The following is a 25,614-nucleotide window of genomic DNA, read 5'->3' on the forward strand; positions in this document are numbered from 1 at the left end:
CATCAGAATCGTCCAACAGCTTCCTCTTGATGGCGGTGCTATGCTGTCTAGCCATCTTTGAATATACTTTTATGGCATTATCTGAAGTCCTGAGCCGTTCCTTGCCCAAACAAAGCATAGCTGCGGCAGTTCGTAGTCCTACACAGAGCCCCAACTTCTGCAGAACTTTGCACTTTGTTATATTGCCCTGATTGAATGATGAAAAAGCATCATAAACGCAAAAGTGAAGTGTGTTTATACCCACAAACACAGTTTTAGGTAGTCTATTCCAGATCACATGGTTCACACACTCATTTGGATTTTGAGTCCGGCCATGAAGACATTTCTTTAGTAGACTAATATCTGCGAGGTCTCGGAATATAGGTTTTATTTCATCCATTATGGCAGGTGGCAGGTGATGAGGGTGATTGTATTGTTTCTTAGTTACCTTGCCTCTGTTGTACTTGCACCAACTATCGTCTCCTTTTGGACATAGCCCATGTTGGGGATTCTCATTGTTTGAAGCTGTATGAAAAAACAGAGCCCAGACTGCTCTTCTCATTAATTCTGCATCTGCTGTATTCTGTCTTATTGCTAGACCATAGCACTTCTGAATATGATCTATTGTAGCATCTGTCAGTCTATTTTTCCCATCTAAAGTTTTTCCGTCGCTCAGTTTCTTGCCTTTCTTGCTAGCCTTGAGCCGTCGAAATCTTAATCCCATCCTTTTCAGAACATGGCCAGCACACTCCAATTTGGAAATTTTCACATCGTTACCATAGGGTCTCAGTTCCTCAATTTCTTTGAAAGCCTTTGAGTCACCATCTCCAAGATAATTTATGTATCTAACGTTGTACCATTTTTCTGAGCGTTGATAAATACTTCTTACACCAGCAACTTCCATACCACCACTTGACCCATAGTAATTTGCCATGCTCTCTTCTTCATGTTTAGTTTTCATTTTCTCCTTGCATCTGCAATGCTTGGAAAGTATTGCCACATCAACTACCTTACCAGTGTCCACACTTGTAGCTGTTACTACACCATTCAGAGATGTGTGGCCTCTCTTCTGCCAGCATCCATCAAAAGCTATGGACAAGTCTCTGCTATTATTATTTTCAACAACTGCTTCCTCAACAGCATCTTTCGTGTTTTCCTGCGCCACATCTTCTACAGCAGAGCCTATTGCAATTATGTGTTTGTTAAATTTTGAAGGTGGAGGAGGGAGGTTCATCACACCACACAACATGGCACCTGCAGCCCTGCCCTTTCCTGTACACCGTAGTCCATAAACCAGTCTAATGTTTATATCGTATAGTTTACCTGTATCTGCAGTAACATGTGAGGAATTGAAGAAAGTAACACTGTGTTTGCAATAACTGCAGAGACGTTAATTACCTCATATTTTGTAGTCCCAGCATTTAGTTTCTTGTATTCTTATCAATTCCAGCTAGTTTTCTTCTTGAAGCACTTTCCGGTGTACTGGCAGCAGCATCACTCAATGTATCACTACCAGTGTTGAGGTTAGCCGCTACTGGGACATCAGATACTGATGAAGATGAATCAGATGAATTTTTAGTACACTTTACTTTCTTGCGCCAATGTACACGCTTTCTAAATACCTTCAGACTAGGTCTTGGCATGTTGAAGGAAAGAAAACTCAATGACTTCTCCACATACGACTTTCACAACAATGACATGGATGTACTCACAAAGGAAACAATACAAATGGTGCAGAATCTATTGTCAACTGTCTAGCAGTGTAGCCAACAGAAAAGCTAACACTCTTGTGCTCAATTATATCTCTGGCAAGGCTGTCTATATCAGGTATATTTCGCGTCTCATATACAAGGTGCGGAACATCGTGTGTCGAAATTATTTTAAAACATTATTTAAAATAGTGCTATTCACGTCATCCATATATTTTATACATGGTATTAAACGGGAGAGTCTAAATTTTTCGAAAAAGCATTTACCCAAAAATCGATTTTTTCATCGAAAAACTCATTCCGTATACCCTTAAGGTGGCTTCCGGAGTAATGAAGTAAATTTAGATTTGTTTGAGTTGAATAATACATTCTTCGGCATTGTTTAGATAAAGCATTTTTTCTGTATGTAATTGCATCCGATGATAGGTACAAACATGAAAAATCGGTTGCGAGGCATTAAATTAGTTCTGGCTAGTGACTGGCAGCAGGCAAAGTTGTTGTGAATCTGAAGACTGTAAATCAGCGTTTCGAATGTCGACGTAGCTAAACTCGTGCTCGTCGTAAATTGAATGCTTGTGTGCCCTTGCAAACACTTGTCATCATTCCTAGTGCCTTGAACTCGTGGTGGTCTCGGAGGCATGTAGCAGATAAAGCGGACGGTGTTATCGCGGTGTCAGCAGAGGCGATTGCCCACAGCTTCGCACCCGGATACTTGTGTCGGCTTACACAACAACAGAGCCCGCTGATGGACGCTGCTCACCGCCGCTCCCAGCGCTGCACTTCGTAACGAACCCAAACATTGCCACGTTAATATGGCCGTTCAATTTTTTTGCGGCTACATTTTTCTCATTCAAAAAATGGTTCAAATGGCTCTGAGCACTATGGGACTTAACATCCATGGTCATCAGTCCCCTAGAACTTAGAACTACTTAAACCTAACTAACCTAAGGACATCACACAACACCCAGTCATCACGAGGCAGAGAAAATCCCTTACCCCGCCGGGAATCGAACCCGGGAACCCGGGCGTGGGAAGCGAGAACGCTACAGCACGACCACGAGCTGCGGCCTTTCCTCATTCGTGTCTGTCTTGAGAAGTATGCGCTGTACCAACAGACTTTGGCCTCACATTCCTCACATTTCACCATCGCAGGTTGATAACTTTCGTTGCGATCATTGACATACGTTACATCACTGTACTTCTGTTTCTAAAAATGCTTAAACGCCATTTAAGCGTGTAGATAATTTCACTGCAAAACCTAATTTGCTTTTATATCATTGTAGACAAATGTGAAACGTTTTCTTCATACAAAAAAAAGTAACCCTTTCATACGATGAAATGCGAATGGCATGAAGACGACAAAAAATGGTTCAAATGTCTCTAACAAGGGAACCTCCCCATCGCACCCCATCAGAATTAGTTATAAGTTGGCACAGTGGATAGGCCTTGAAAAACTGAACACAGATCAATCGAGAACACAGGAAGAAGTTGTGTGAAACTATGAAAAAAAAGCAAAATATACAAACTGAGTAGTCCATGCACAATATAGGCAACATCAAGGAGAGTATGAACTCAGGAGCGCCGTGGTCCCGTGGTTAGCGTGAGCAGCTGCGGAATGAGAGTCTTCCCTCGAGTGAAAAGTTTAATTTTTTATTTTCAGTTTACGTGACAAACTCTTATGTTTTCATCACTTTTTTGGGAGTGATTATCACATCCACGCCGGCCGGAGTGGCCGAGCAGTTCTAGGCGCTACAGTCTGGAGCCGAGCGACCGCTACGGTCGCAGGTTCGAATCCTGCCTCGGGTATGGATGTGTGTGATGTCCTTAGGTTAGTTAGGTTTAATTAGTTCTAAGTTCTAGGCGACTGATGACCTCAGAAGTTAAGTCGGATAGTGCTCAGAGCCATCACATCCACAAGAAAACCTAAATCGAGCAAGGTAGAAGAATCCTTTTACCCATTCGCCAAGTGTAAAAGTTAGATCGGTCGACAACATATTCCTGTCATGTGGCGCACATGCCGTCACCAGTGGCGTATAGAATATATCAGACGTGTTTTCCTGTGAGGAATCGGTTGACCTATGACCTTGCGATCAAATGTTCTCGGTTCCCATTGGAGAGGCACGTCCTTTCGTCTACTAATCGCACGGTTTTGCGGTGCGGTCGCAAAACACAGGCACTAAACTTATTACAGTGAACAGAGACGTCAATGAACGAACGGACAGATCATAACTATGCGAAAATAAAGGAAGTAAAATTTTCACTCGAGGGAAGATTTGATCCAAGGACGAGAGGTCCGCAGCTGCTCACGCTAACCACAGGACCACGGCGCTCCTTAGCTCACACTATCCTTTATGTTGCTTATCTTACACATGGACTACTCAGTTTGTATATTTGCTTTTTTTTCAGTTTCACACAACTTCTTCCTGTTTTCTCGATTGATCTGTGTTCAGTTTTTCAACGCCTATCCACTGTGCCAACTTATAACTAAATCTGAGGGGCGTGCGATGGGAAGTTCCCTTGTAAGCACTATGGGACTTAACATCTGATGGTGTCAGTTCCCTAGATTTATAAACTACTTAAACCTAACTAACCAGAGGACATCACACGCATCCATGCCCGAGGCGGGATTCGAGCCTGCGACCGTAGCAGCAGCGCGGTTCCGGACTGAAGCGCTTAGAACCGCTCGGCCACAGCGGCAGGTCCCTCCCTGCCTCCCTTACCGTCACTGCTGTTTACAAAGGCTTTGAAACCGGCGCGAAGTCTTGTCCCTCAAGAAGCTTCATCGCTTGTTCTCGCCAGGCTGAGTGGATCCTTTCCAAGTCTTCCCACCACGGAAAAAAAATGCAGCACTGGGATCTAATCCAGCTCCTTCACGTAGCACCGAGCGGGGTGGCGCAGTGGTTAGCACACTTGACTCGTATTCGGGAGGACGACGGTTCAATCCCGCGTCCGGCCATCCTGATTTAGGTTTTCCATGATTTCCCTAAATCGCTCCAGGCAAATACCGGGATGGTTCCTTTGAAAGGGCACGGCCGACTTCCTTCCCTAATCCGATGAGACCGATGACCTTGCTGTTTGGTCTCTTCCCCCAAACAACCCAACCCTTCACGTAGCCGTCGTACACAATGTCGTCAAAACCGAGCAAGCTTATTTGTTGAACGTGTACCGTGGCGTAAAATACATTTCACATATTTTTGTTGTAGAATAATTGCGGCTAATTAGATTCTTTTCTTGTAACAGTTGTTTTGTGCTGCTAGACAGCCGTTCGTTAACGCCCAAGCTCGAGGCGGGTCGTGTTGCCCAACTCAGCTTTCGTAAGCCAGCCTCGACGCAAGAGCAGAGTGGCTGCCGACTATAGTCTAGATACACATGCTGTGTGTACTCGATACGATAATGCATTTATTTAAAACAGACGACTTACTTGTCTCTTCTAGCACCTTTTCCCCCTCCACTTCACGGAACTGTCAGCGACATGAAGAAGAATACGAAAGAATGATTAATGAGTATAGTCTTGTATAGATGTGCTGCATTCATAGAGGTACGAACAGGGTAAGGTATTTAGTATTTAAGCGTGACGATAGAAAATGTGCAAAGGTAGGAAAAAAGAATCACTTAACATTCTGCTCAATTATTAATTTACGTAGAGTAAAAGATATTTAATTAGTAATTCACAAGAAACATTTTTAGGATTAAATATTCTTAGACACTGACACTGAAGTGATTTTTCAGACTGATCGTTTTCCTCCCCTTGCTTTATTCGAAATCACGAGACGAAGATTGCCCCTTAAATTCAGCTCAAAATATCCCATTCAAAAATACTTAAAATTTGTGTAGTGGGACCACTGTTGCATGACAACTTGGACAGAAGCATTATTTGCCATTGTTTAGAAAAATATTAAACCGAATTTTGTGAAAGTCTTAAGACACTTCTGGTAATTCATATACTTTGGCCGGCCTCTGCGGCCGAGCGGTTCTAGACGCTACAGTCCGGGACCGCGCTGCTGCTACGGTCGCAAGATCGAATCCTGCCTCGGGCATGGATGTCAATGATGTCCTTAGGTTGGTTAGGTTTAAGTAGTTCTAAGTCTAGGGGACTGATGACCTCAGATGTCCCATAGTGTTTAGAGCCATGTGAACCATATACTTCGACACTGAAACTATTCATGATAAATGTAACATTACACTTCGCTTGAAGTATGATCACCATTTGCCGTATAAATCGGCGTTTTAGTAGTACTCAGGTATCCGCTGACAGTTTCGAACTATTGTAAGTCATCAAATTTCGACTGCGTGTGTTTGTGTGGTCGTGTAGCTAGGGCGTCCCGTCTGGTAGACCGGTCGCCTGGTGCAACTTGCCACTTCGGCAACTTGCGCTGATGGGGATGATGATGATGATGATGATGATGAAAACACAACACCCAGTCCATGAGTTGACAAAATCTCCGACCCAGCCGGGATCGATCCCGGGTCCCTTGGCATGACAGTTCGTCGCACTGACCAATCAGCTCTTTTTTTCTTTAAAAAAAAGTTTCATTTTGTTCGTTTTCTTTCGTCGTATCTGCTCGGGGCGGACGTCGCGAGACACCCGTTTCAGTTCGTCGTTGATCCGTTAACTCAGTTTTCTTTTTTTTTATTACAGAGGGCAGTTAACCCTCTGACCGAACACGCTGAGTTACCGTGCCGGCGAGCTATCGGGCCGAACGTTTGTGTGGTACGAAAGTAATATGAACGATTCTGTTCTAATTCGTCCTTGCTTGATGTAGTAGCAGGTTCATTTAAACGTGTGTTGTCACCAGCACTACTTTTTCAGTAGTGGTCTGCACTTTGTATGCCCTGTAAGCTGCTGTTAATTCCACGAGCTGTGGATGAACCTGAGAGTAGATGTTTTCTGATGCCTTGTGTATTAGAGGTCCACGGCCTTAACTACGTTCTGTGCTATATGCAGACTTCCGCTAGCGACGCATCGTCATAATGAAAAGCCACAGTTTCAGGATATCCGTACATGTTAAAACGGGTACCAACCGTTAAGCTAAAAAGCTGTAAACACTAAAGGGCCAAACAAAAATGCTTTTGCCGGCCGTAGTGGCCGTGCGGTTCTAGGCGCTGCAGTCTGGAACCGCGAGACCGCTACGGTCGCAGGTTCAAATCCTGCCTCGGGCATGGATGTGTGTGATGTCCTTAGGTTAGTTAGGTTTAACTAGTTCTAAGTTCTAGGGGACTAATGACCTCAGAAGTTGAGTCCCATAGTGCTCAGAGCCATTTGCACTATGAGATGGTCCAATATAGCCGTCCACTTCATTCAAATTTGCTTGGACTTTGATGTAAACCAGGGTAATGGTGTTTTAGGTTTGGTTTGGTTTGTGGAATTGAAGGGACCAGACGGTTTTTTAGGTCGCAGATTACGAATTCCATATTACAATTTCAAAATCAAAGTGCTAAATAACAATTATAATATTACAACTGCGAAATAAAAAACAGTTCGTTTTTCTTTTATTTTCGATGTGAAACTGGTTGAGGTACCGTCTGTGTACCGGCTATGTACAGTTTAAAAAATATTTGAGAAAGAAAACATCGTAAAGACCAGTCGCTCTCACTCTCGGAATGTTCGAAATCAAATTAAGTCTCATGTTTATCAGAAACATGTAAAAAATTTTCAGTCTCATCATCAAGAAAAAGTAAAATCTCTAAGCCGTCTATTGACAAATTTTCAATTTCTCTTGGTTTCAATTTTATGAAGCTCGAAATAAGTTGATCCAAAGGTAGGAGGAGCCAATAAAATACATCTTCCACTCTATTTGTGAGTGAACTTTTACTCGAAACCCCTTCACGATATTTCTGACATCTTTATTTCTGGCTTCCTGAGCATATTGAGATAATTGACCAATTGGTAATATTTTTGATTCTATTGCCTTAGCACCGTGCATCAAGACTTTGAGCTGTCGTAGACATGCAATACCAGGGAAACTTGTCTAGCCAAATTTCTGCAGTATCACGACAATATATTCGAAATTTTTCGATCTTCACATGACATGACGTGCAAGATAACGTGAAATCGATGAATGAACTCTTCGTCCAGCCACAGGATTTGATCATTATTGCTATCATTGGAGTTCCTGTATCCAACTTTTGGGTGATCAACAAGAAAGCTTAGCTGCATTTGAAATTCATTCCGAAACTCAAAACGCTTTTGGTCTTCTGTTCATCAGCTTCGATATAAATTTGAAGTAAAAAATGGCAGTAGTGAAGTACATACTCAAAGAAACAAATCCATGCATGTAAGGTTCTCAATCCGTAACGTAAATGGGAAACAATCGCTATACTTTTTACAAAATCGAGATTGTTAAATTGTTTTTACGTCGCTCCACACAAGTAGCATCGTAAAGATGCATATTAAAATTACGAAAAAAGTAACAATTGTCGTAGCCGTCGACGTTAGTCTATCAAAACGGCTGTCCATCGTGGCTAGGCGCCGTTATTTCTTATCTCAAAAGTACAGCGACAGAGGCAGACAGAATTTTCTTTAATATTCTAGTACAAAACATTGTGAGCTGTATGTCCCATGTCCGAAATTCCCGAATAACGCTGAATACATAACTTGTTGCTAGTTTTCGGTAAAAATGTTTACATCGAAGATCATTACGTAGAGATATCTTTGACTTTGAATTATAAAACTCAGCATCATAAATTGATGAAATTTGTACGCTAATATTCTAAATACCTTCCTTAATACCCTCCAAGAAACAGAACTGAAATAGGACAGTCGAGTAAAAAGTTACACGCACACTCAATAACGGTGATATTTCCGGGCTGTTGGACTTCGTTAACGCTACGCCGACAACAGTAGCTTCGAACTAACTTAGCGTCTCAGGTATCAAAAATATCCCACATTCCTTTCGTAGTTACATGGATCAAAGCCGTGTCTACAAGATTCTATAGTAGTCAGCTGATTTGGTGAGTATCACTTTATTTATTTATTCAAATGGTTCTGTAGCGCCTAGAACCGCTTGGCCACGCCGGCCGGCTATTTATTTATTTATTTTTCTATTTTTCTGACTTGTGCTGACGATAAACGTCAGAAGGGCAACTTTCGGCGACACCTGCGGTATGCAATTGCAGTTTCGACTGCAGACGATTGTTCACTCGTTCGTGCGTCATAAGCACAGGCTTGAGGTTAACTAGTTATTCACGACACCAAAGTTAGTGCCGGTGAATTAGGTGTTTCACGCTCCGTGTTGTAAGGCAGGGCGATAACCGGAGAGCGCTTTGTTGCATCGTTGACCTTCCACTTATCGACACGTGGGGGGGGGGGGGGGGGCGCGTCTTAATATTCGCCGTGGCCGAGCATAGCCACAGCATGGCGGCGCTGCAGTGTATCCTTGCCGGTCAAGGTTAACCGCTGTCTGACAAAGTCGTGATGATATTCGTGCGCGCACCGCTGCTCCGCTGTCGAGCAAACGGTGTCAGAGGATTGCTTGTTTCATCTTAGATGCGTTGACGACTTACAGACTGACCTGAATTGTCGTCCGTGACATTCGTTAGAGAGGTACTAGCGGTAAATTAACTGATAAAGGAACATTGTGAAATTACACAGTTCATGAAATCAGCACATTCCTGAATTCAACTCTCGTCCGCTGCTGCATAAAATTAGTCTTGGTAGGTCTTAAAGTGCGATCTGCTTTTTACCGCAGATGATTTAGAAATGCAAAGAGTAACAGAGAGAACTGCTGGGCGAAGATACCATAACTGTAAGTGCGATTAGCCTCAACCATCATATACTTAAAGAATGGCCATTTGGAGTTGGGACAACCACTTAGTGTCTCTGTTGGTCCAGGGGACATTGCTGATACGTACTTTTCAATTCAATAAATTTCAGCCGTACACTTTAAGATATTTTATTTCGAAAGCAACCAGTTTCGGCAATTCATTTTGCCACCTTCAGGCCCCTGCATAATAAGAGTATAGATGTAATATAAGGGTGTATAAATCAAGTTTACAAGAAGTGACAGGTAATCGTAATACCGCTTAAGCTTAAAAATGATGAAAGTATTGACGTTAAATCATATCTGTGTGTACATCCAGCACCATAGGCTAAAACATGTGTAGGTATTTGTTGATCATAAAATCTTTAACATCACAGATATGTTGGTATTCTCCTTTAAGTTTGTTAAATCGAGAGCTGAAGAAACTAGTTAGTTACGTGAAAAATTCCCAGTAAGTAACTTAGGCGGAGCCTCTTCAGATGACCGAGCGAGGTGGCGCAGTGGTTTGCACACTGGGCTCGTATTCGGGAGGACGACGGTTCAATCCCGCGTCCGGTCATCCCGATTTAGGTTTTCCGTGATTTCCTTAAATCGTTCAGGCAAATGCCGAGATGGTTCCTTTGAAAGGGCACGGCCGACTTCCTTCCCCATCATTCCCTACCCCAACCCTCTTCAGATGGGCATTGGCTTTGCCGTATTTTCTACCGTGCTCAGATACAGATTAAGGAACTCCTCAGCAAGTGCTAGAAGTCACAGTTTAATCGTGGCAGTTCGAAAAGTGTCCCAACGTATATTACGAATATTTCTTATTGTAATTCGGAGACGGCCGCTGTGGTCTAGCGGTTCTAGACGCTTCAGTCCGGAACTGCGCAGCTGCTACGGTCGCAGGTTCGAATCCTGCCTCGGGCATGGATGTGTGTGATATCCTTAGATTAGTTAGGTTTAAGTAGTTCTAAGTCTATGGGACTGCTGACCTCAGATGTTAAGTCCCATAGTGCTTAGAGCCATTTGAACCATTTGTAATTCGGAAGTGATTTGTGAGTACAAAAATGTTTACTCTACACAGCCGGAAACATTTTTATAAATGTACACTCCAAGGGAAAATAATGCGACGCACCACGAAGGAATTATTCGTATGGGAGGAAATCGGTGTGATGTACATGTGCAGACAAACAAATGATTGCAGTTTCAGACAAATCGTGTGGTTTACTCGAAAGGAGGAACTTCACAAACAGAGAAAGTCAGTAACGGAAACAGTTATTCGGCTTGGTATTGATTTACATAGTTGATAGATTTCCTCCTGAGAGATGGTTCAAATGGTTCAAATGGCTCTGAGCACTATGGGACTTAACATTTATGGTCATCAGTCCCCTAGAACTTAGAACTACATAAACCTAACCAACCTAAGGACAGCACACAACACCCAGCCATCACGAGGCAGAGAAAATCCCTGACCCCGCCGGGAATCGAACCCGGGAACCCGGGCGTGGGAAGCGAGAACGCTACCCCACGACCACGAGATGCGGGCCCTCCTGAGAGATAGCATGCCAAATTTTGTTCAGTTGGCGTATTAGATCGTTAAAATCATGAGCTAGTTGGATGTAACTTCGCATAGTAGAGTCCGCCCCGATAGCTGAGTGTTCGCTGTCGGGCTTGGCCGGCACTTGGATGGGTGACCATCCAGGCCGCCATGTACTGTTGACGTGGAGGCAGCGAACCCGTTTAACCATTCGGCCCTGGAATAATCGCTATCAACGGAAACATCAGTAAGTTTCAACAGGAGATACATATTACTTATCAACATGGATGAAGTATCGAGGGAAACCAAAAGCATAGTAGACAAGGTTTTAAAGGACGTCGGAAAGGCATCTGCTGCAAAACAACTTGTAATTGGAACCGTCTCCGGATGGTGTACTGGTTTTGTGACAATGAAAGTTGGAAAAGCGGCAGCAGTTGCAGTTGGAGGTGGCATTATTTTGTTACAGATTGCAAATCATAAAGGTTATTTGAAAATTAACTGGGATAAAGTTCACAAAGAAGTAGATAAACTTGCTGATAAGGTAGAAGAAAAAGCTACAGGAGATGGTCCCAAATTCTTGGACAAGGTGGGTGCTTTTGCGCGTGCAAATACTCCTGCAGCTGCTGGGTTTGTTGGGGGCTTTTTAATAGGAATAGCTTCCTCTTAAAATACTTTCTCTCAATTTTGTAATAAAGAATTTTATCAGTTAAATTGCTTCCTGTTTTAGATGGAACGACTGGTCGATCGAAATATTGATAAGGCTGAAGAGTTATTGAAGAACAAGCAGCGCAAAGCAAAGCGTTGGTACCATAGTTTTATTGGTGATGAAGACTATTTCCAGGTTCAAGAAATTCATATTTTCCTTGCTTCATTTGTTTTGGGTTTTTCGGTCGGAATTGTGATAGCCTCCTGAATCGAATGAAAAGGAAGAGCATTCATGTAGATTACTGTAATTTAAGGCATTTTACTAAACTTGAGTTATTTATTTCTGTAATGAAGAGGTAATAGTGAGTAGAACTGGATTTTTCGTGACTGATAAGAGCTTTAAGGCAGACTGTAGAATCTCATAAATGAATTATACAAGAGGTATATGTCAGACTGGTTTTTCCAGGTGATGTGGCTGGAGTATGCTTTGTGTAATTTATTTCAAGATAACACACCTAATTTTTGTCACCTTATAAATTATTATTTATTAAACGTAAGGTACCTAATAAGTTCCCTATGACTGATAATTTGAAAGTATTAACTGTTCACACAATTGATATGTGATATAGTATAGATTGTATGCAATAAATATTGTGTAGTAATAAATTATATTGTGTTTTGACAATTTTGTCCTTTTGGCATTATCAAAATTACAATGTATTTCATAAAAACTGCATAGTTGCAGAGGATTGCAATGTGTAGGGGACTGCAGAGATCCATAAAAATAATAGACAAACTATAGAAAAAGGGAAAGTCATTAACCACTTACGTATATTAAAAAAAAAATTCTTCAGTGTGTATTTACCTTTTTTACTCACATTGATGCTGGCATTTATATTAAATTGGGTCAAGCTACCATGGATGTCCTTTGCTTTGAGTCAGGGTAACAAAAGTACTTAAAAGTAGATGATCTGATTTCAAATTAGTGCTTTGTGATATGATTTATTATGTAACAATTCAACATGTACCAGTCACCAAACTCAATAATCATTAGCATTTATTTTCAGCAGGTGGTTATCAGGGTTTTTGGGCTTCATTTCAGATTTAATTAAAATTTTTTGTAGAGAGAATTCTTTTGTTGATAATGTTCAACTGATTTTTCATATGTGTATAAATCTGAACTTTGTAATAGCCCCTTCTGTACTGGAAGTTCTTCTCAGTGAATGCTTCACAATTGTAACATTATGTTTTGGATTATTAGTATGCACAAATATCCTTACAAACTGCATCTCATCCTGCACATGTGGTAAGATACCGTTAATGAATAAATTTGTTCTTTTCTGCACTCATAAAAAAAAAAAAAAAAGTGTTCAGCGTGATGGATTGCCGTCCTATGGGCCCGGGTTCGATTCCCGGCTGTGTCGGGGATTTTCTCCGCTCAGGGACTGGGTGTTGTGTTGTCTTCATCATCATTTTATCTCCATCCGGCGCGCAGGTCGCCCAATGTGGCGTCGAATGTAATAAGACCTGCACCAAGGCGGCCGGACCTGCCCCGTAAGGGGCCTCCCGGTCAACGACGCCAAACGCTCATTTCCATAGTAGGACTAGGCAAGCATGAAAACAACCAGAAAAACTCTCCCTACGTGCGGGCGGGCATTATACTTCTGAAATGTAAGCTCAGTATGGCTTGTGGTTATGCCAGAACAGCCAGCATATAACTTAACGCTGCCATCACTCCTGGCTGTTGGCCGTATGGTGACAGTCAGTTTGGATTCCAGCCACTGTCAGGGGCGTCTCCAAACAAATCCTCGATGTCCACCGGCGCTCAGTTGGGAGCGGGACTCATCAGTGACAACAGTTCTATTCCGCTCACGAGGCGGAAGACGTGTCTGGGAAGAGAATGGAAGCTGTGAATTTGTTGGATGGGTTCTGGGAGAAGACGATGCATCATTAAAGGGAACAGCATTCAAGACGCTACTGCGACCACCTCTAGAATACTGTTCCAGTATTTTGAGCCGTGATCATGTAGACATCAGTACCGACATTGAACTAATTCGCTGTCCGCAGCTCGTGGTCGCGTGGTAGCGTTCTCGCTTCCCGCGCCCGCGTTCCCGGGTTCGATTCCCGGCGGGGTAAGGGATTTTCTCTGCCTCTGCCTCTCCCGTAGTGCTCAGAGCCATTTGAACAATTTTGAACCAATTCGCAGACAAGCTTTTAGCATTGTCAGAGGTCGCTATAGTTTGTACTGAAGTGTAACGGAAATGTTCAGGGAAGTTAAATGGGAATCCTTGGAAGAAAGACGTAGTTCTCGCGATACGTGCAGAGAATCCTCATTGGAAGAAGACTATGCGACTTGCGTAATGTTGCATAGGGAGCATGAGAATAATATGAGAGAGATTAAGGTGCGTTCGGAGGCCTGTAGTCAGTCACTTTTCCGTCTCTCAGTTTGCGAGTGGAATAGAATGGAAAATATTAATATTTACAGCGCGGAATTCCATACAAATCCATTAGGAATGCATGTCGACATGTTTTAGACATTTGGCAGGTAAATACATATTTCGAAAATTTCATCGTATAAATGCATGAATTTACACATTTTTAATGCACAATATTTCATTTTTCTGGTCTCCAGTAACACCTTTCTTGATGTATTTGTCGGATGATTTAGACCAGAAATGCAGAACATGAGAAATTTCGCGAGCTTTGTTATTAGAGTCTGTAAACTTCATAGTAAGTTCATGCGCTTTAGTTCGGCTCGGTAAGTGTCAGTATTAGACAGTATAATTAGTGCCAATAAATTCAAATAAAGAGTCCTGCTGTTGTTAAGCGACGCTGTCCCGCATGTGATGGAGGCCAGTAAAACACTTACAGTACTGTATCCCAACATAAAGCTCGTGTGCTCAACACATGCGCTACATCGTGTAACTGAAACAGTACGTATAAAATGACAATGTGAATACTCTGGTATCCTCCGAAAACAAGTTAGACATATAAATTACGAAGATTTGATAATTCTGGCAGCATTAAGTTATATGCGCGCTGTTCGGGGATAACCACAAGCGCCGGAACGAATATGAAGAACGCAAGAGAAGAGAAGGCGGTGAGACGACGTCGGCCAATGGTACACTGATTCGCGCCGCTCCTGCCTGCCTCGACCGCTGAGTATTCGCTCGGTTGTAGACCGGCTCTCGGAGAACCGTTATTAGTGAACCATATCCATTGCTTGTTTGGACATTGTCTATAGCGAAGAACATTTCTGTTTGCATGTCGCCTGTCGCTTGCGACACTTGTTGTAAATACAAGTTAAGTATTGACATGCTTCTTATTTGTAATAAAAACTGTTAATGTGATTTTGTTTGAACTGTTGTATAGCATTCCTAGAACGCAGCAGCCTTTAGGCACCCTATATGAGACGAGTGCGCAGGACTTCACACTCACTTTCTTCCTGTTATACTTGAAAGGATCTGTCCGTGTTGCCGCATTTAGAGATACATTGCCAGATTTAGCCTTGCCGCCATAACCTACGTATTTTAACCAGATAGGGTACCTTGATAAATGATATCATCTTTTACTCTGATGAGACCGTAAATTCCCGCAGATGTATTGAAGTTAACATCTCTTTGCTTCGTTGTATTGAAATTTAAGTTACTGCTCCCTAATTGTTGTTTTCCGGTTCTGGTTCGCACACTTTGTAACATCCCCTTAGAAAAATTAGTGAATTACTGTGCTGATAAACCTCTTAAGTTATTTGATTTTCAAAAAGCTGAGCCAAACTGAACGTACTCAGACATTTCTCTCTTTACTTACTCTGATCATCACTAAACTGACGCCCGCATCTCGTGGTCGTGCGGTAGCGTTCTCGCTTCCCGCGCCTGGTTTCCCGGGTTCGATTCCCGGCGGGGTCAGGGATTTTCTCTGCCTCGTGATGGCTGGGTGTTGTGTGTTGTCCTTAGGTTAGTTAGGTTTAAGTAGTTCTAAGTTCTAGGGGACTGATGACCATAGATGTTAAGTCCCATAGTGCTCAGAGCCATTTGAACAACTAAACTGACACACAATATTTTTTTAGCGCAACGCAATCTGACTTCCAATAATCCTTACAAAAGAATGGCACTGACTAACAATAACCTATACCTTTCATGAATCACTTACCCCACAAAAATTTTCGTCACTCGAACTACTACAATACAGCGAACGCCAATACTGCCAGCTAAATAAAGGATTCCAAGTACTGAAGGCACTAACTACTGATAGGCATAGTTAGCAAATGAAAGATTTTGATAGAGAACGAACAATGTATTTACTTTAAAGTTCAAAAGTCATCATATCATATCAGTTCGTGATATCCAAAATTACAAATTTACTCTTTCTGATGGACACACGTCCAGATCTTCAGCTCTCAAAATTCTGCCATCTCTCTCCCCACATCCACTATTGCTGGCGGCTCACCCCCAACTGCGCAACGCTACAATAGCAAAATTTCCAGCAATGCAAACCAGCCACAGACTGCACAGAGCGCAGTCAGTGATTTTCATACAGAGCGGTACGTGGCATTACCAACATAAAAACCTAAACAGCCTGCTTACAACTTCGGTGGCCATTAATGTGGCTCGCATTAAAGACACAGAAGTAACATTCAAGAAATCAGATTATAGCAAAACTTGATTTACATCAAACAAAATTTTGTGCATTTGCCTGTGGCAATAACGAAATTCTAAGCCACAGGTAACAGGTGGAATCTGACAATTATTCAAGAAATTGAAAAATCTTCGCAATCGTCTAATGTGGGCGTTGTAGCAAAAGTTATGTGATCAAATCGTGAGTTTGGATTTATGAAGCTGAGAAAAAAAATTGTGGCCAAAATGTACTTCCTTAACTAGATCTTTGTCCGAAACTTATTCATTAAAGTATGCACGTGTAACTTCTTCTGACGTAAAAAACATGTTGTGTCTGATAGACGTATGACGACTGAAGAAACACCGGTTGTTGTGTACTGTTTTGAAAGAAAATACAGGGTGATTCAAAAAGAATACCACAACTTTAGGAATTTAAAACTCTGCAACGACAAAAGGCAGAGATAAGCACTATCTGTCGGCGAATTAAGGGAGCTATAAAGTTTCATTTAGTTGTACATTTGTTCGCTTGAGGGGCTGTTGACTAGGCGTCAGCGTCAGTTGATGCTAAGATGGCGACCGCTCAACAGAAAGCTTTTTGTGTTATTGAGTACGGCAGAAGTGAATCGACGACAGTTGTTCAGCGTGCATTTCGAACGAGGTATGGTGTTAAACCTCCTGATAAGTGGTGTATTAAACGTTGGTATGAACAGTTTACAGAGAATGGGTGTTTGTGCAAAGGGAAAAGTTCTGGACGGCCGAGAACGAGTGATGAAAATGTAGCACGCATCCAGCAAGCATTTGTTCGCAGCCCAGGAAAATCGACTCGCAGAGCTAGCAGAGAGCTGCAAATTCCACAATCAACTGTATGGAGAGTCCTACGAAAAAGGTTAGTAATGAAACCTGAACGTCAACTACCCGAGGCGATGGATCGGCCGCCAGGCAGCCCGTGACAGAGCATTTCATCACTGGCCTCCAAGAAGCCCTGATCTTACCCCCTGCGATTTTTTCTTATGGGGGTATGTTAAGGATATGGTATTTCGGCCACCTCTCCCAGCCACCATTGATGATTTGAAACGAGAAATAACAGCAGTTATCCAAACTGTTACGCCTGATATGCTACAGAGAGTGTGGAACGAGTTGGAGTATCGGGTTGATATTGCTCGTGTGTCTGGAGGGGGCCATATTGAACATCTCTGAACTTGTTTTTGAGTGAAAAAAAACTTTTTAAATACTCTTTGTAATGATGTATAACAGAAGGTTATATTATGTTTCTTTCATTAAATACACATTTTTAAAGTTGTGGTATTCTTTTTGAATCACCCTGTAGAACTGAGTTTAGATACTACATGATTTTTGTTGTTTTGCTGCCCTACTGAGCCTGTTTAGTGACAAGATACTGCACGAATGCAAGCATGTTTAACGACTTGATAGCGGATGAAAATCCAGACTCTAGCAATGTTAGTACAATGTACACTCCGTCACGTACTGCAGTGGCTTGCGGGATATGTATGTAGATCAACATGCAGATTCCATTTCCATAACCTCTGTGTGTTGAGCAGCGCAATAGGAGCTCTCGAAAAAAGCGGGCCACCGGGTTGGTGACCAGTTATTAGAACTACGTAATCGAGCAGTTGACTGTTACGGTCCACCCTTTAAAGAATGGACAGCCGGCAGTTATCTGGTGGCGGGAGGCAGAATCGTTGCGCTATAGAGGAGCCCTGCCAGCTCGTGTATCGGGCGGTCCCACATGCTGCCCCTGAGCGCTCAATGGGCCTTTCAACTTCGGGGCTGGCGGCCAGTAACGAACTGCTATTGAACCAACCCGTTTCTTTAAAATGATCGCGGTGGAGGAATACATCAATTCTGCGTGTCCAGGAAGCACTATTCACCCCATCTGAAAAACGAGAAACACGACTGAAACAACGTGGCAGCGTATCCCAACAATCTACCAATCAGTGAGCCAAAACTACTGCAACTCTTGTATAGAAACAGTCCCAGTGGATGCGTAGCGAAACCAGATTCCTTTTTAATTCGATTGCCCAGTCGACTATTGGTCTCCTAGCAGAACCAAGTAGTTAATTAGCACTTGTTGAAATCTAGGTTCGAATTCAGGTACTTGTTGCGTAGCAGAGGTTTCATACTATTGTTAGACACAGCAGACCTGTTGAGACTCCCTTTTACCCTCTTTGCTCTGTCTCTCGCGAGTCTCTATTATTATTATTATTATTATTATTATTATTTCTTTCCTTTCTCAGACGTTGTGTTTGGTTAAAAATGGAAAGTGACGCCACCGCAAATGGAGGAAAGGGGAGGATTGAAAGATCGAATAAGAACTTTCGGGTAATTGAAGATGTATCAATAATTACAGATTTCTGTAGATGTATATACACGTTTGGATGTAGCTGTATTGCGTTGATGTACTGGTGGATATTGTGTGGTATGACTCCTGTAGTTGATAGTATAATTGGTATAATGTCAACTTTATCCTGATGCCACATGTCCTTGACTTCCTCAGCCAGTAGGATGTATTTTTCAATTTTTTCACCTGTTTTCTTCTGTATATTTGTTGTTTTGGGTAGGGATATTTGGATTAGTTGTGTTAATTTCTTCTTTTTATTGGTGAGTATGATGTCAGGTTTGTTATGTGGTGCTGTTTTATCTGTTATAGTGGTTCTGTTCCAGTATAATTTGTATTCATCATTCTCCAGTACATTTTGTGGTGCATACTTGTATGTGGGAACGTGTAGTTTTATTATTATTATTATTATTATTATTATTATTATTATTATTACAATGGTATTCGTTTTTGGGCCACCCATTCAGCAACAAAGGAACCTTCAGAGTTTCGTTTTAGCGTTTCCGTGTGTCGAAATTACTTTCATTCTCTCGAAGTAGTTACTTTTCCTATCGGCAGACAGTTATTTCGGTCTTCTTGGTATTTTCAACCAATATTTACAAAATACTTCGAATGAAGATATTTGTGTCGTACATATCATTTTGTGCTATTTCTGTTTCTTCCAGGCCTTCCTGTTTCGTATTTGTCATTATACGGATGAAAAAACTGCATCCTTCAAATTACTTTAGAGTTTTTGTTTCAGATCCACACTGGCGAAACTCTTCATATAATTTTAGAATGAACGGGACGATAATGCGTGATTTTAGACTTACCGCCCATAAATGCAGGTTCGTATCATACCACAATGATGACCACGGAAAACACGTGCTTGTCAACCGGGTGTGCAACGCTCTGTTCCCGTTCTTGGGCGAAATGCAAAATGATCAGTGGTTCGGAATCTTCGACAGAAGCAATGAAAGTGGATTTGCAAATCCTAAAGAGATTACACATGATGAAACTATCTAAAGCGCTTGATAGAAACTGGAGTCGTGCATATGGAATACTGAGACAATGCAAAAAATTATTTCCCACAGATTTTATAAAAAAGAAAAAAAAGGGAAAGTAAGTCGGATTTCAAATACAGGCGTTACAAAGTCGATAAAGTGTCAGCACTTTGACTGACTGGAAAGGTAGTCTGTTTGAGATTTTCCTAATGCTAATAACGTCGTAGTGTTAGGAAAGAAGGGAGATCTCTCTCGCGTAATCACCTTGTGTTAAGCGTTAGTGGATAAACATAAGAAGTGCATGGGCGGAATGAATAAGGCCGACATGGTGGAATAACTTTGCGAAATTCACAGGAAAACTGAAGACTGACATCGCATGGCATTCGCCATCTCCTCCCCCCCCCCCCCGGCCCCCCCCTCTCTCTCTCTCTCTCTCTCTCTCTCTCTCTCTCCACCGCCAACAACTTAGGTAGCTTAATTTTGAGAGAGAGAGAGAGAGCATAGGATGTGTTTGAGAATTTCGACTTGCCACCGCAAATGGAGGAAAGGGGAGGATTGAAAGATCGAATAGGAAATTCTTCTACGACGCTATACACCCTCCGGCACACACCGTATTGTAGCTTATGTAGTAAAGAAGCAGAAGGAAGTAAGAGATGAAAGACTTCCGCCAGCAACTAATTCGCTAGAGATAAAGCGCATAACCGTGGATTGGAGAGAGAAAAAGGGAAGAAAGCCCGTCGTAACGATATTAGTATTTAGATTGGAGGGAGAACTTATTCATTGATGACGACTATTGTAAACATAAGTAAATTTGTGGCCGCAGGAGAAGCAAAGCAAAGCAGCTCGCTTCGGGTCATGATCTGGATGATACTCTATAAAAATAAACATGGAGTCGTCCCTTTCGGCCGAGATTTCTGAAGCATGCCAGGCGGAGAAGTGTCTAAAGTGCAAATAACTGGGGTGCAAGGAATTTTTATCATCGTACATAAACATGTACAAGTTCAGTAACGTACAGCGTATTCCAGTGCGGAATGGTCATACTTATAGAAAGGTTATGGACTATTCTGTAGGGAAAAAAAACCATTAAATTATATATTTTCCGTGTTGCTTCAGAAGCTAAACGATGTCAAAGTTAGCGTAAGGAGGGCTATGCGTGAAGCGTTCAGCGAATTCGAAAGTAAAATTCTATGTACCGACTTGACAGAAAATCCTAGGAAGTTCTGGTCTTACGTTAAATCAGTAAGTGGCTCGAAACAGCATATCCAGACACTCCGGGATGATGATGGCATTGAAACAGAGGATGACACGCGTAAAGCTGAAATACTAAACACCTTTTTCCAAAACTGTTTCACAGAGGAAGACCGCACTGCAGTTCCTTCTCTAAATCCTCGCACAAACTAAAAAATGGCTGACATCGAAATAAGTGTCCAAGGAATAGAAAAGCAACTGGAATCACTCAACAGAGGAAAGTCCACTGGACCTGACGGGATACCAATTCGATTCTACACAGAGTACGCGAAAGAACTTGCCCCCTTCTAACAGCCGTGTACCGCAAGTCTCTAGAGGAACGGAAGGTTCCAAATGATTGGAAAAGAGCACAGGTAGTCCCAGTCTTCAAGAAGGGTCGTCGAGCAGATGCGCAAAACTATAGACCTATATCTCTGACGTCGATCTCTTGTAGAATTTTAGAACATGTTTTTTGCTCGAGTATCATGTCGTTTTTGGAAACCCAGAATCTACTATGTAGGAATCAACATGGATTCCGGAAACAGCGATCGTGTGAGACCCAACTCGCTTTATTTGTTCATGAGACCCAGAAAATATTAGATACAGGCTCCCAGGTAGATGCTATTTTTCTTGATTTCCGGAAGGCGTTCGATACAGTTCCGCACTGTCGCCTGATAAACAAAGTAAGAGCCTACGGAATATCAGACCAGCTGTGTGGCTGGATTGAAGAGTTTTTAGCAAACAGAACACAGCATGTTGTTATCAATGGAGAGACGTCTACAGACGTTAAAGTAACCTCTGGCGTGCCACAGGGGAGTGTTATGGGACCATTGCTTTTCACAATATATATAAATGACCTAGTAGCTAGTGTCGGAAGTCCCATGCGGCTTTTCGCGGATGATGCTGTAGTATACAGAGAAGTTGCAGCATTAGAAAACTGCAGCGAAACGCAGGAAGATCTGCAGCGGATAGGCACTTGGTGCAGGGAGTGGCAACTGACCCTTAACATAGACAAATGTAATGTATTGCGAATACATAGAAAGAGGGATCCTTTATTGTATGATTATATGATAGCGGAACAAACACTGGTAGTTACTTCTGTAAAATATCTGGGAGTATGCGTGCGGAACGATTTGAAGTGGAATGATCATATAAAATTTATTGTCGGTAAGGCGGGTACCAGGTTGAGATTCATTGGGAGAGTCATTAGAAAATGTAGTCCATCAACAAAGGAGGTGGCTTACAAAACACTCGTTCGACCTATACTTGAGTATTGCTCATCAGTGTGGGATCCGTACCAGATCGGGTTGACGGAGGAGATAGAGAAGATCCAAAGAAGAGCGGTGCGTTTCGTCACAGGGTTATTTGGTAAGCGTGATAGCGTTACGGAGACGTTTAGCAAACTCAAGTGGCAGACTCTGCAAGAGATGCGCTCTGCATCGCGGTGTAGCTTGCTCGCCAGGTTTCGAGAGGATGCGTTTCTGGATGAGGTATCGAATATATTGCTTCCCCCTACTTATATCTCCCGAGGAGATCACGAATGTAAAATTAGAGAGATTAGAACGCGCACGGGGGCTTTCCGGCAGTCGTTCTTCCCGCGAACCATACGCGACTGGAACAGGAAAGGGAGGTAATGACAGTGGGACGTAAAGTGCCCTCCGCCACACACCGTTGGGTGGCTTGCGGAGTATAAATGTAGATGTAGATGTAGATATACGTATAGAAAGGTTATGGACTATTCCGTAGGAAAGAAACCATTACATTATAGATTTTCCGTGTTGCTTCAGATATGGAGCAGTTTGAAAGTACTGGGAACTGGAAAAATGCAGGCAACAGAAAACTGACGGATGGTTAGTGAATTTTAAAGAAAATTTTGACACATCCTCCTCCTTCAACCCTGATTCTTAAACAATGAAGTGGTTGAATCTTTGCGGACATGTCCGAAAGAACAGATACCTCTTCTCATAGATAAGACGTACCGGCCAATGATCTTCTTCAGTACGGATGCACTCAAATTGCTTCCGGGAATCGGTAGACTGACTGCCGCGAATAATGAGTATAGTGGGCAGGGACACTTCAAACGTAGTGTGCGGACAGTACGTTGGAAATGCGGGTATCACAGGGAGCGTGCCAGAGATAAGTCCCTGCAATCGCTCTATCCTGTGTCCTCGATGGCTCACTCGGATAGAGCGTCTGCGATGTAAGCAGGAGACCTGGGTTCGAGTCCCGGGCGGGGCACACATTTTCAACTGTCCCCGTCGATATTTATCAATCCTTGTAAGCAGCTAATGGTCTGTATTTCATTATAATGTCGCCCTGATTTAGGTTTCCCGTGATTTCCCTAAATCGCTTCAGGCAAATGCCGAGATGGTTCCTTTGAGAGAGCACGGCCGACTACCTTCCGCATCCTTCACTAATCCGATTGGACCGATGACCTGGATGTTTGGTCACCTCCCCCAACCAAGCAACCAACCTACCTGGATTTCGGCTCTGGTCCAACATGTTCTGTCGGGAACAGACCCAGGGATCCTGCTGGTCATGAGTGTGCCTCATCATCACTCAGACAGTTAATAGAGACAAGTGCCGTGTGTAGAGCAGCATTGTCCTATAACAAATGGCACCACAATACTGTCGCTCGGTGGGCAACACATGAGAACGCAGGATGTCCGTGACATACCGTTGTGCCGTCAGGAATCTTTCGATCACAATAGCGGAAACCTGAATTCAGACCCGACGTGCTCTCCACATCATGACCCCACGAGTAACATCGCTGTGCCTCCCCGATACGTTGGAAGAATGGGACTTCTCCCCAGGTCACCTCTATTATAGCCGTCTGGATAGGCCTCCAGGGTAGTGAAAACCCACCATTGATCGCTGGACACAATGCGACGCCAGTCATCAGCAGCCCATGCTTCCCAGTCACGGCAGCCTTCTGTTGATGGTTCATTAGTCCGGCTGCTGCTAGTATCGGAAAAATGATGTAGGATGATACGGAATGTTGTAGGTAGTCGTTCACTTGTTCTCGGATAGTAGGTGCAGACGTGAACGTGGCACGACGTTCTTGGTGCACAATACTTGTGGTAGTCAGATGTGGCATATAGGAACGCTGACGACATGTATGCATGCCCTCATGTTGTCAAACATTGCAACACGGGGCTCCTGCACCTCCAAAGGCTCCAAAAATGTCGATTTTGAACGATTCGACCAGTCGTCAAAATGGAGACCTCCCATTGAGGCCCCTTTCAAACTGTGTTGTTGTGTGCCGGACCGAGACTCGAACTCGGGACCTTTGTCTGTCGCGGGCAAGTGCTCTACAACTGAGCTACCCAAGCACGACTCACGCCCCGTCCTCACAGCTTTACTTCTGCCAGTAGCTCGTCACCTACCTTCCAAACTTAACAGAAGCTCTCCTGCGAACCTTGCAGAACTAGCACTCCTGAAAGAAAGGATATTGCGGAGACATGGCTTAGCCACAGCCTAGGGGATGTTTCCAGAATGAGATTTTCACTCTGCAGCGGAGTGTGCGCTGATATGAAACTTCCTGGCAGATTAAAACTGTGTGCCAGACCGAGACTCGAACTCGGGACCTTTGCCCGTCGCGGGCAAGTGCTCTACCAGCTGAGCTCAGTTGGTAGAGCACTTGCCCGCGACAGGCAAACGTCCCGAGTTCGAGTCTCGGTCTGCACACAGTTCTAATCTGCCAGGAAGTTTCATATCAGCGCACACTCCGCTGCAGAGTGAAAATCTCATATTGTGTCGTTGTGTTTATGTCGCTGTCTCAGACGATTATGCGGTGTTTCCGTGTCCTTCGAAGTGACTACTCAACATCTGAGGCTTTTCACACCACTTAAATTATCTACCAGGCCTGGTGACAATACGGAACACGCGCTACACTAATGCACTCTGGTGGCCGTTCTGACGCACACAATTGCAGCTCTGATCATTTTCATACCCACGGATTGCGAATACGTGTAAAAAGTCAGGTTGGCATCAGGTCAAGTCATCCAGATGCTATACCTTTTTGTCAGGCCGTGTTCACACTTGTGATTCACAAGTTAGTTTGCGAGGCCATACTCCGCAGCAATCTCACTATGTTTACGACCTTAAAGCAGATTTCGAACAAATATCCATAACTAGTGACAAAAAGGGTAATAGTGCACCACAAAAATAAACATGGTGAACAATGTGAAAGAAAAAGTTGAAAATACAAAATACGAGTCTCGGCTTATGTTTCGGGAATGAAGTGGTAATGCGATCTCCAAACCAGGTCAGAGGAAACGCAGATGCCAAGAAGCTATCTCACTGAAAATGCCTTAGAATAAAAAAAAAGAGGCGAAATGCGCCTGGAAAAAGTAAATTGCAGTTGCAGCAAGAAAAGGCGGCTTTATTTAAAAAACACACTTTTGATTCTTCTGCGTTAGTTCTCACCCAGCCCTGTCTCAAATTTCCCCCGAATATAGTGTGCTTAGAAAAGTTGAAACCGTATATAACACACAACGAATTTACTACAAAACTAGCTGTGAAGCGTCCATTGTGTCGCAATTGCGTTACGTCGTTGAATGTCTTGATTGTCCTCCAATGCAATATACTTAATTAATTTTGCCTATAAATAGATTTCCGTTTCCGGATGTCTTTTCGAACGGTCAGCTGAGATTATTCGACGGTCTATTCGACGAACACAGTAGTTCAGTGGAAGACGAATAATGTGCGGTGTACGGAGATAGTAAATTATGTGATGAACATAGTGTAATGTTACCACACATCATCATTCGTGACAATGAAGATACATGCAGCTCCTGGAGATATACAATCTTTTCACTGTT

General features: G+C 42.9%; 2 protein-coding genes across 2 annotated transcripts in view; both read left to right on the plus strand.

Annotated features, from left to right (window-relative positions):
- LOC124721558 (calcium/calmodulin-dependent protein kinase type 1-like) overlaps positions 1-25,614 on the plus strand; it is a 496,340-nt gene that overhangs the window by 327,381 nt on the left and 143,345 nt on the right. The gene's annotated exons all lie outside the window — the stretch shown is intronic.
- On the plus strand, positions 11,158-12,281 carry LOC124721557 (FUN14 domain-containing protein 1-like). Its single transcript, XM_047246594.1, has 2 exons — positions 11,158-11,553; positions 11,695-12,281. Exons 1-2 carry the CDS (start codon positions 11,251-11,253, stop codon positions 11,878-11,880), a joined length of 489 nt encoding a protein of 162 aa, XP_047102550.1. The 5' UTR covers positions 11,158-11,250; the 3' UTR covers positions 11,881-12,281.

The sequence above is a fragment of the Schistocerca piceifrons genome, chromosome X (assembly GCF_021461385.2).
Source record: "Schistocerca piceifrons isolate TAMUIC-IGC-003096 chromosome X, iqSchPice1.1, whole genome shotgun sequence".
In the NCBI taxonomy this organism is placed as follows: domain Eukaryota; kingdom Metazoa; phylum Arthropoda; class Insecta; order Orthoptera; family Acrididae; genus Schistocerca; species Schistocerca piceifrons.